This window comes from Abramis brama, assembly GCF_963993115.1.
Source record: "Abramis brama genome assembly, chromosome: 9".
Classification (NCBI taxonomy): domain Eukaryota; kingdom Metazoa; phylum Chordata; class Actinopteri; order Cypriniformes; family Leuciscidae; genus Abramis; species Abramis brama.
Window position 1 is genome coordinate 26,978,568 of NC_139971.1, and position 11,211 is coordinate 26,989,778.

Sequence of the window (11,211 nt, forward strand, 5' to 3'; positions counted from 1 at the left end):
CCAGACATATAACATGCTAGAAACATAATAATCACAGCAACAATGATCCAATCATAGACACTTGAGCATTTGCCTATTTAAATCCAAACAACAACCTTTTTTGGGGGGGGGGGCCAGGCATTGTATCTTTAGAGAGATACTGACCCATTTTGTACTTTCACATTGTCCTAATGCTACAATCCAGACAATACATCAGGATGATTTTGAGTTTGTTTTATTGTTCTAGTCAACATCAGAGTTTCAAGGACATGGGAACAGAACTGTCTGTATGTCTCTCTTACACACAACACTAGAGTAATCCTGTCCTGGTTGAGCTCCGTCACACAGCGCCGCAGGGTAAAGCGAGCCTCTTCTGCCATGACGATCCACCATGACATATACAATGTGCAAGTACAATTATGGAGAAATCATAGGTAATCTTGTCCACAAGATAAAAAAAAAAGAGACAGTGTAAGACTGCAGGTCTAAGTTCATGATCTCACTTTGTAAAATGACAAACATCTCAGCCCTATATTGATGATGTTCTCCGCTAGAAAAGACTACACACAGAGTGAAGCAGACAAGAGGGCTCTTCACAGGAAATGTGTGTGGTTTCTCCTCTAGAGATTCTCTATCAAAAGGTTTCCAGTTGTGATAAGTTGTACACATTAAACGTGGAGAATTTAACAGTGGAAAAACAATGAAAAAAAAAAGAAAAACACTCAAAAGCTTACAAATCAAAGAAAACAAAAGAGTCTTTTTGCCCTGGTGATCACCTTCATGCAGGTAAAGTTTAGTGACGGGACAGAAAAGCGCTTTATTGTACAGCAGTGCGACTCAAAGAGTTTCTAAGGATCAGCATCAGTTTTTGCAGCCGACACGAGAGGCTGCAGTACAAGCTACAGGCTGAGAATCGTTTTATTTCCACGGTCTCCAAGTGTAAAGAGACTCAGCAGAGAACATGGCCAGGCCGACTAGCTGCCTTACAGTAATGCACACACAAGCATTCATACACACCCTGGCCATAAGGGTCTGGCCACAGTACAAAAGCAAACGTCTCGCTACATTAGATTAGAAACTAAAGCACGCACGCATCCTCACTTGCACAAACACACTTCAGGGGAACAGAAATTATAGAAGGTATATATATATATATATATATATATATATATATATATATATATATATATATATTAAAAAAAAAAAACTCTTAAAAAACAAAACACAGTAATTCATAGAAACGCATGCCATTATGCTGCGGTTTGTTCCTGGGCTCCGTTTTCTTCTATTTCCATTGCACTACCATTCTGTTTCTTTTCTTGCTCCTTTTCTTGATCTGCCTCCTTCTGAAAAACAGCAACCAAAAAGAAACACACAAAAACATGATCAGATAGAAGACAAAAGATATTTGGCGGGTATTTCTTTTGTGCAGTGACTAAGAGCTAGTAACCGTAGACACTTACTTTAGCGTCTCTCTCTGCAAACTTCTGGAACATGTTGGCATAGAGGCGTTTGTCCTTCTCGTGTTGCACTTTGATATGTTTCTGGCAGAGCACGATCTGGCTCTTCGCTGCCTTATTGGCTGGATACAACTGAGTGACGCGCTGGAAATCTGCTCTCGCCCTGTCAAACTCCTTCATGACAACCAGTGCCTCTCCTCGCCTAAACAAAGCCTTCTCATTATTTGGGTCCAGCTCCAGTGCCTTCACACACAAAAAATGGAAAGCAAAAAAAGGGTGAAATGGTCAAATTTACTTGCAATTTAAGCAAGAAACCTTTTCTAAACAGCCTACTTAGCCACCAAATAAATGAATTAGGACTTTTAAAGTCAAAATCACAATGGCTGCGTTTACACTGCAAGTCTTAATGCACAGATCGAATCTTTTGACCATATCCGATTTGGTGTCCCACCTGATTACATTCACGCTAGACACTACTGGTAGCTGATATCCGTGTTTATATTAATCCCAGCCCAATTCTGTTGGTGATCGCTTTACTATGTATGTAACATAGCTGACCCTCTGGTTTTCAATGGCCGTGCTGAATAGAATTCACGTCAGATGGCCATGATTATTTGCCAGCATGGGCAACTTTAAAGCTGTCAGAGATGTTTGCAGCGCAAAATCGGACTAAACGGATATAGACCGGAAAATAACGGTAATATTTGTTAGTTATTTTATCTATGGCTCATTAGATCTAGAATTCTGAAGTGAAATAAAGTAGAGCGGTAAGATTTATTTGAATGAATTCGAATGAGTGAGTGAGTGAGAGAGAGAGAGCTTGAGTTTAGTGAAGCTTGTTTATGTACAAAAACAGTGAAGTTATCACCTCACTGCTGTGAAAAATAGTGTAGCTTTCAGTAGCAAAGCTGTTTTATTTGTAAAATTTGAAAACCAGTTTCCATTCTCCTGAATGTTTCTGTGTGTGCGCAATTTCTTAACTATAAAGTTTCCACCTCACTAAAAAAAAAGCTGTGAGTCTAAGTGCGAGCGTATACAGGCACGTCTGCTTCAACTATCTTTGTGGGCAAAGTGTCGTCATCACCTTGTGGTGGCTTGGAATTCCAGGGGGAATCGGATATGCAAGTTTAGACATGTCAGATGTCCAGATATCGGATATGTACCCAATTTAAAACCACATTTAGAAGTGCCTCAGATCAGATGCGGAAAAAAACGGATCTCGTGCGGATTTTTGTTTACATGTGTGCAACAAATTATGATCTGCATCAGATGTGAGTAAAAAAAAATAAAAAAATTTGTGCCAGTGTAAACGCAGCCAATAAGGCCCATTGCAATTAATTATAAATCATTAATAAAAAGTTTGATTTAAAATGTGTAGAATTGAGTAAGTAATAAGTGACAGCAGAATCTATTTTGTATATATATATATATATATATATATATATATATATATATATATATATATATATATATATATAAAACAATTCACTGGGTACCACTGAGCAAGTATGGTACCTTTAAAGAAGACCGAAGTGTGAACCCACATTAAGAGCAACTATTTTTCTTTCTTTTTTTTTTCCTTTTAAACTTGATACATGAGCAGCAATATGAAATGCCACATGAAATGCTCATTTACGTTAATCTATTTTGCACATTAACCATTTTATTTCAAGGCATTACATATTTAGAGCCATTATTAAGCATTCCTGTAGCTCAAACAATAGAGCACTAGCAACACTAAGGGAATGGGTTTGATTCCTTGGGAATGCATGAATTGATAAATGCATTAATGCAATGGATAAAAGTGTCTACTAAATGATGTATTAACTTTGGCAGCACTTGAATATGACTACCTTAAACCTTAAGCATTCATATCCTACCTTGTCACAGCTCTCGAGGGCAGGGCTTGCTTCCTGCAGCTTTAGGTTGCACATAGCTAGGTTGAGGTAAGCAGCCAATCGCAGCGCTTTGGCTTTCTCTTCTTCACCCGGCTCCATACTGGACTCGTGCTCTAACCAGGACACAATGCGTTTGTACTGCACAGCTGCCTGCTTGTATTTCCCCTCCTGTGCAGACGAAACACTCCAATTAATCAAACAAATCATTCAATGAGGGCAACCTCATAACAAACAATGACACACACTCATTATTGTGGTGAGATCTTGTACAATAAATATATCTTAAAATAATATACTATTAGATAGAGCTGGGTGGTATGACCAAAAATCTGTATCAGTATCTTTTAAGATTTTGGTGGTTTTAATGATACATCATGGTACTTTTTTTTATGACTGGACCTTAATAAATGTTTATAGTGGCTTATTTTACTATCAGGAGTACAAAGAATATGAAAATATTATCATGTCAAAAAATACAAATTTACTTCCAAAAATTGTGGTAATCAAATTAGTAACTCTTTTAAAATGTAATCATTAATCAAATAAAAATGTAATAATTTCTTTATTTTTTGGCAAGTTTTGCCAGCAAGTAATTTGAAGCAAGTATCCGATTGTCACACTATGACACGATGACATGGTAGCATTTTACACTGAAGTAGGCTGCTTTTAAATAATTTATTTAAAGCAAAAATTCCTCTTTAGCGAAATTACATTTCTTTAATAGCCTAAACCAGCTATTATACCAGCTTTAATAGCCTAAAAAGTTAGGAGCTATAAATATGATTTAAGTGTGAGATTTAAACTACGCAAGTCAATGAAAAGCGCACAGGTCTGAAAGACTAGACTATATTACCAGTGCCGCGCCCTCTCTTATTGTGGTCTTTAGTTTTGAAATTAGCCGATGATAAATAAAATGAAGCCCATTCTGTTGCTTTTGTTGACGTGAACTCTGTTGAATTTGCATGAATTTGACCAAATTAAAAAGAAAATTATGGCAAATTGCTTCCATCAATATGTTGGAAACCACTCTTATCAGAATCATGTCTCTTAAGCTTAGGTATATTTTTAGTTAAAGTTGTCAAGTTATTAAGCAATGTCTCATGTAGGTTCCTTAGTGTTTTATAAAATGACCACTAGGAGGTGCTCTAGGCTTATGTTTTCCTTGATTGGTTTACGTTGAAAACGAAAGTAAAATAGTGATGCACATTCGTTGCGTTTTACCATGAAATTAGAGTTCTGTGTCTTTATTAAAATCAACACATTAATTATCTCTCATCCACCCGCAATTTTTGAAATGTTATTTTTTATTACCTGACCCGCCCAACCCGCAGCGTCTGTTGATATAACTGCGATCCACACATCAGACACTAGTCCATATTGCGATTTGATTCCTTGTACAACCCTATTTTTGCTTTATTCATCCAAAAATGGCCAAATTCCATGACATTCCGCTTTATACAGAAAGTTCCATTTGTGACTAAATTCTGTGACTCCGTCCGAGTTTTCTGCATCGCAGAAATCATGGGGCTCTACATGATATTTGCCATGTTAAATTATTCTTGTTATAAAGTTATAACCATTAGTAAGAAGGGTTAGCATTCAATAGAGGCCAATTCGTGGCCATTGAATAGATGCAGCAGTTCTTTCAGCTATGTACCAGTGTGGTGACATTTAAAAAATACATACGAAAAACTGAAACTGGATGAACCGTTATGCCGCATAGCACTACTATTACATTAAAATGGGATGTAGAGCATAAGTACATGACATTGCTTCTACCTTAAAATACTGAGTTCCTTTCTCTTTGACGATGGCGCTCTGTTCCAGTTTCTCACTTGAGTTCATTTCCCAGGATTCTTTGGCCTGTGTGACAGGACACAACATCTTAACCTCATGACAATGACTTTGCGCAGACATTACTGCATAACTGATAATTTACGGTCTGTAATAAGTATTAAAGCATGATTATTTTTACAAAGCTAGAAAAAAATTATATCATACATTACTGTTGTTCTTAGGGGTGGATTTAAAGGCCAAAATCTTACATCACGATACGATTAATTTTATATTAAAAACCCACAAGTTCCCTACAATATAAACCCCCATAACATAACATTCCCATATACTGAGTAATGAGGGTGTAAATTTAGCTCTGCACTGCTTTTATTAAGGAGGACACACTGACCTTCTCAAATGCGTTCAGTTTAATTTTGTACTGCAGTGTAGCATTAGGTGGAATGTTGAATTTGTTGCTGCCAGCAGTTCCATAGCCATACCTGAAATTCAAAAATAAATTCATGAATAAATGAATTAAAAGATTCACAGATACTGTGCACAGGTGTAAGAAATGTGTGTTTACTTTGGCTTGATGGTGAAGAGCGCCTCCTCTCCCTGCTCCATGGACTGCAAGGCTTTCTCTACGCCTGGAGGCAGACCCAAACTCTCTCCATCTCCCACCTCAAACTTCAACTCACGCTCGTCGAAAACACGCTCTTCGTGACGGCCCACCAAACACACTAAACCAAAGAAAAGGAAAAATGAACTATGGTGCACAAACAAAGAATGATTAAATTAGATTTGCTTATTTCTTCTGATAACTTTGCATTAACTCATTTAGTGGACACTTGCAGACTGCCGTGTAGATCACGCGGCCACTAAACAGCACTGTGAGTTCCAATGAGAAGCGCTTGAATTCAGCGAAGAACAAAAAATGTCTTAGCAATTTAAACTAGTTAAGCCAGATGAAACAATGCTGACAAACAGGAGAAACAGTGTGCGCAACGATACAGTCAGAAGGATTTTCAATCTACAAATCTCCATCATTCATCATGAATTTACTGTAGTAACACTAACTGCACCATGGTATTGTGGCAGAAATTTGGGATATTCAGAACGAAAATTAAATTATTAATGTGGACATGTACTAAATGTACTATTAGAGGAGAAATGGAATATAATTGCAGTATTTTTTGTGATTAAAGCTACACTGTGTAGGATTTTCTCCCATCTAGCGGTGAAATTGTTTACCAACTGAATATTACTTTCTAGCCCCTCCCATTCCGAGGGCGTTTTAACTCCTACGGTGGCCGTATTATTTCAAATCTGCCGGCAGTCGTGAGTAATCTCCCCCTCGCATTCGTCACGGTGCCACTGAGTGTAAAAACACGAAACGCGAAGCTTGAATTTCCAGGTATGTCCCTTTTTGGCTAATGTATTTTCAAGATGGAGGCGCAACATGGCTGCTGCCATTCAAGCGGCTCACTCGTATGTATTCTAAATGGCAGATTCTACGCTTACGAGAATACTTGATTAGTTGGTAGAAGTAATTACACATTAATGAGCACATATCATTTTGAAAGAACAAAGTGTTTTTTGCTAAGAATCAACTTAAAAAAATTACACAGTGTAGCTTTAAGCTATTGTGTTTGAGCATTTATAGTAAATGTATTTAGGCTACTGATTTTCATACAAATACCATAGAAACCACATAGTTACATTTTACAATGGTATTGAGGTGCTTTATGCATGTTTTTAACTATGGTTAACGTAATCTAAATCTATGCTACTATGGAAGACCAATGGTTAATTTAAATAAAACTTAAACAGTCAGAATATCTGCATTTTACAATATAAAAATGAGGTTTAAATTTTAACAGATGTTACCGTTTTTGTAAATGACATAAATTTACATCTGCATCCTAACTCAAGCTACTGTGAAATGTGCATTTCTAAGAGACAAAACATGTAACATTTGTATTGCAGCCTGCGCTGATATGTGTCAAAGTTAGGCAACACACACCTGTTTCATGACTTTACGCCGTTAGCGCAAGCAACTTAAAATTCATTTTTTCATTAAAATCTTTATTTTGTAAAAATGACTGGAAAAGTGTAAAGAATTCAAAAACATGTTTGTCATGATAAAGAGTAGTTTAAAGCCACAATTAACAGTCTGGCTTCTACGACATTTTTACTTGGGAGCAAAAATCTGCCTGTAAACTAGGAAATAAAAGATTTTACATTTATCATGATAATTATCAATTTCAACTGATATGAAAAATGTTAGTGTGATATATATATATATTTTTAACATATTTTACATTTCTACAGCACCTATCTTCCCAGTCTGTCAGTAACACTGTGTTTAGTTCATGTCTCTATGAAGCCCTTTCTGGCACAATGTGCTCTGATTGGTTGGCTGGACCAGTGTTATGATTGGTCATCCGCTTCGAGCTTGTTTCGGAAATGTCACATCCCTTACCACTATGGATGTTCAAGACTAGTCGACGAAACTGTACCGCTGCTCGCAGCAGTCTCGCACGCACTTAAAGCTCGTGTGAATTGCATGTAGAAAATGAAGTTAAGGAACAACCTCGATCCATCAGGAAACGCCACATAGGTCGCTGCATTTCACTGCGCTTCATGAAGAGTTTTTCTTTTGCGCGAAGAAGCCATTCAGCGGAGATGTGTTAAGATAGCGGAGTGCATTCATGATTATCAGGCTGCCGGAATGAGCGAGTAATTTACTCTCTTACCTTTGTGACACTTTAAGGCTAGCCGCTTCTGCAAATGATGCGGATCTGAGACGCATCCCATTTTCTCACAAATCCTTCCGTTTATTTAAGTATTTATTTTACTCATTTAAGACCGCTCTTAAGAGGACACTCGACAAAACGGACATTTTGGCATAATTTGTGTGTGTTATGGTTCGTTCAATCCCGAAAGAGAATTCTGCAACTCAAACAGCAACAAAAAAGCATGATAGAAGCATAACAATATGTTTTACCTTCCACAGATGCACCCTCATTAGGCTTTGTGTAGCCCTCCCCCTTAGTGATGATCCTGCGAATAATTCCACCATCTTCTCCATCGGTGATGTCCTCCCCGTGAAACTCAAACAACTCCACCTGCCAGACAAACAAATGGAAACGTCAATACAAAAACTCTCCTTGTAATACTCCGAGTAGTCTGTTCACCTGCGTCTAGTCCTAACCTGGAACACAAGGGTAGCGTTGGGTGGGATTTTGGGTGGGCTGCCAGCAGCTCCATAGGCATACTCGGGTTTGCAAATCAATTGGCAGATCTCGCCAGTCTTCATCGTGGCCACACCGATGTCCCATGCTTTGATCACCTGACCTGTGAGACAGAGCAAATAATGGTTTAAAGTAGTTGAGTTGCATGCTCAACAAAGTTTTTTACAATGTTGTCAGAGAGGTCACGCTAACATTTAATTCCCTTTACCTTATAATACCCACCTTTGCCCAACTCAAAGGAGAACTTCTCCCCTCGATCACGGCTGGAGTCGAACTGTGTACCATCAAGCAGGGTTCCGACATAGTGCACAAATACTTTATCACCAGTCATAGGCAACTCAGAGCCTGTACCCTCCTTCTTGACCATCTGTAGAAGAGAGAAAGAGATTAATCATCAATCTGTTAGTCGCACTGCACTACACCTGTGACCTGTCAATCTTCAAAGGCCAAGGGGCAGAAAGATGTTCACGCCTAATACTTAACACTAATTAGGCAATACATTACACAATAACAACAGATAATTATATCAACGTTTGTACATGGCAAATTCTAAAGGTGTGCTATATTGCACGTAATAATTAGAGCCATTCAGACGCTTATTTTTTTTAATGCATTACATTGAAAATGTTTAACTCTCTCAAACATAAATGTGTCAGTTGTATATGAATACAAATTCGATGACACTTTATTGTTTACTGGGCACTGCACGTGGGTTAATCTGTGCAAATGGAACAACATTGCAACGCTGTTGAAATCAACGGAAAATTCACCTTTTTGTCATTTACTCGTCCTAGTGTCGTTCCAAAACTTAATTACTTAATTTTTGTCTAAGGAACTCAAAAAGAGATGTTATTAATCATGTATCAGTCGCCTTTCGCTTTCGTTGTGTAGGACAAAATGCATTGAAAGTGAATGGTGCCAATCGCTAATGTTTTGCTATATCTCATTTTGTGGTTCACACAAGAAAGAGAGTCATAATGTGTAAGTGTTAGACACTGAGAGTGAGTGAATGACGACAAAATTGTAAAAAAAAAAAAAAAAAAAAAAAAAAAAAAATATTGTGGTTGACCTGCCCCTTTAAGCTCGACAAAATCTCTAGAAAGATCTAGCGACAGGCGGTGTGCGAAACCAGTTAATAACGTTTAAATAAATTAAACATTTATACGTATGGTATTTTCCAGCATAGAACAGCTATAGCTGGAGTAAAGTGAGCTAACAGAGTGAAATATTGGCTCTAACGTTAACGTTGCATGCATTCAGTCAGTCACACCTCCCTCATGGAGTCAATGCGGCTCAGTGCACTGCAGTATTTACCTTTAAAACACCTCCATCTTTCTTTGGGGTGATGTCTTCACCCTCGACGGGGATGCTGCAACCTTCAGTCACCACCTCTTCTGCAGTCATCTTTGATTTAATATGAAAATTTCCTTTTAAACAGCCCAAACAATAGATCCTATCTCCTCACAGAGCGGTCTTTCCTTTAAAGAATCACTGAAGACTCGACGTCTGCAGAACTAAACGGCTTTAATGTCGCTATTAGGAACGTACTTGGTTATCTACAGCACGAATGTGTAGGTTAGTGGCCGTTAAATGTGGTTTTTGAGTCCACAAACTGGCTGAGCGATGCGTTTATATAACGTTCGGCCCCGTCGCTGAAAACTGAACCGACTCAGCGAACTTTCCAGAGCTTGTGTACTGTGAGTGTGTGGAGTCTCTAGAATTGACTAGGCACCGTCGCTAAAATCTTAACCAGTCATTAACGAAAAAGGGGTTATACTGCGTGTTCATACGATCAGATTATATTGTAGATTGTATTCAAATCACTTGATGTGTACTGAACAAATAGAATAAATATTTGATTGATAAAATACACAAAATGAACACTGACATAAATCAAACAATGCAATAAAACATAACATATACAATACAAATATTTAATAAACAGATGACTTTAAAAATTCTGATGTTTAAACAAAAGTTAACGGAAAATTAACGGAAGGCGTTTAAGAAAGGGTGAAAATCTTCCAAATCTGTTCTTTGGTGCGTCCCAATTCGCATACTATCCGTCCTAAATAGCATTCGAAAATAGAATTAGTACATCCCAAATCGTAGTATCAGAGAATGTCTGGTAGTATGTTGAAGTGTTCCAAAGATACCCGGATGGTCTACTATTTCCGGTCAGAATCCATCGCGCGTTGGACGAGGATTCGGTTAGAACTACAAACACGAGTGAAAAGTGTTAAAAAACTACAGACATGGAGGACGCGCGAGTCTGGCGGATATGTAGAGGTTTAGATAAAGGGGTTTGTTTGAGTGATTAATTATCAGTATCTAACCTGACGAAAATGTATTTATTCAATGTTGTCTACATTATATTGCATCTGCAGATGCATTGTGAACTTTTGTAAAGATCTTACGTTTAGCCATTAACTTTTAAATGCATCATTATATTCATATTGCAAGCACATGATGAGAGTCTCCGCATGAAAAACCCACGACTGGCAGATAAACGTGCAAATACATTTCCCTCCGAAACGGTAGCAAATTAAATTAGATTGAATGGAGGATTTTAACTGTGACAAGATGATTGACAGGGCAGTTTGCGTTGACAGGATGCACGCGACAGATCTGTCCATTAAGTAGTATGTCCCAAAGCTTGCCTACTCTTTTGCTACACACTCAAAAGTATGTACTTTTTCTTCACAAAAAGAGTACATACTTTTAGGGCGTAGTATAAGTAGGCGAATTGGAACGCAGCACTTTTCTCGGTTTTTATGAAAGAGTGAAATTTGATGCGGGTCCCTTGCTTCTGAGAAAATTTCCCTGGTTTTCATTGGCTAAAGC

The 11,211-nt window shown here is 37.8% G+C and overlaps 1 protein-coding gene across 1 annotated transcript; it reads right to left on the reverse strand.

Annotated features, from left to right (window-relative positions):
- Positions 1-1,154: 1,154 nt before the first annotated feature.
- fkbp4 (FKBP prolyl isomerase 4) lies at positions 1,155-10,063 on the reverse strand. Its single transcript, XM_084125012.1, has 10 exons — positions 9,682-10,063; positions 8,590-8,734; positions 8,328-8,470; positions 8,121-8,241; positions 5,697-5,853; positions 5,523-5,613; positions 5,117-5,200; positions 3,320-3,505; positions 1,443-1,682; positions 1,155-1,325 (listed from the first exon to the last, which is right to left on the reverse strand). The coding sequence occupies exons 1-10, from the start codon at positions 9,769-9,771 to the stop codon at positions 1,230-1,232; spliced, it is 1,353 nt and encodes a 450-aa protein (XP_083981138.1). The 5' UTR covers positions 9,772-10,063; the 3' UTR covers positions 1,155-1,229.
- Positions 10,064-11,211: the final 1,148 nt, after the last annotated feature.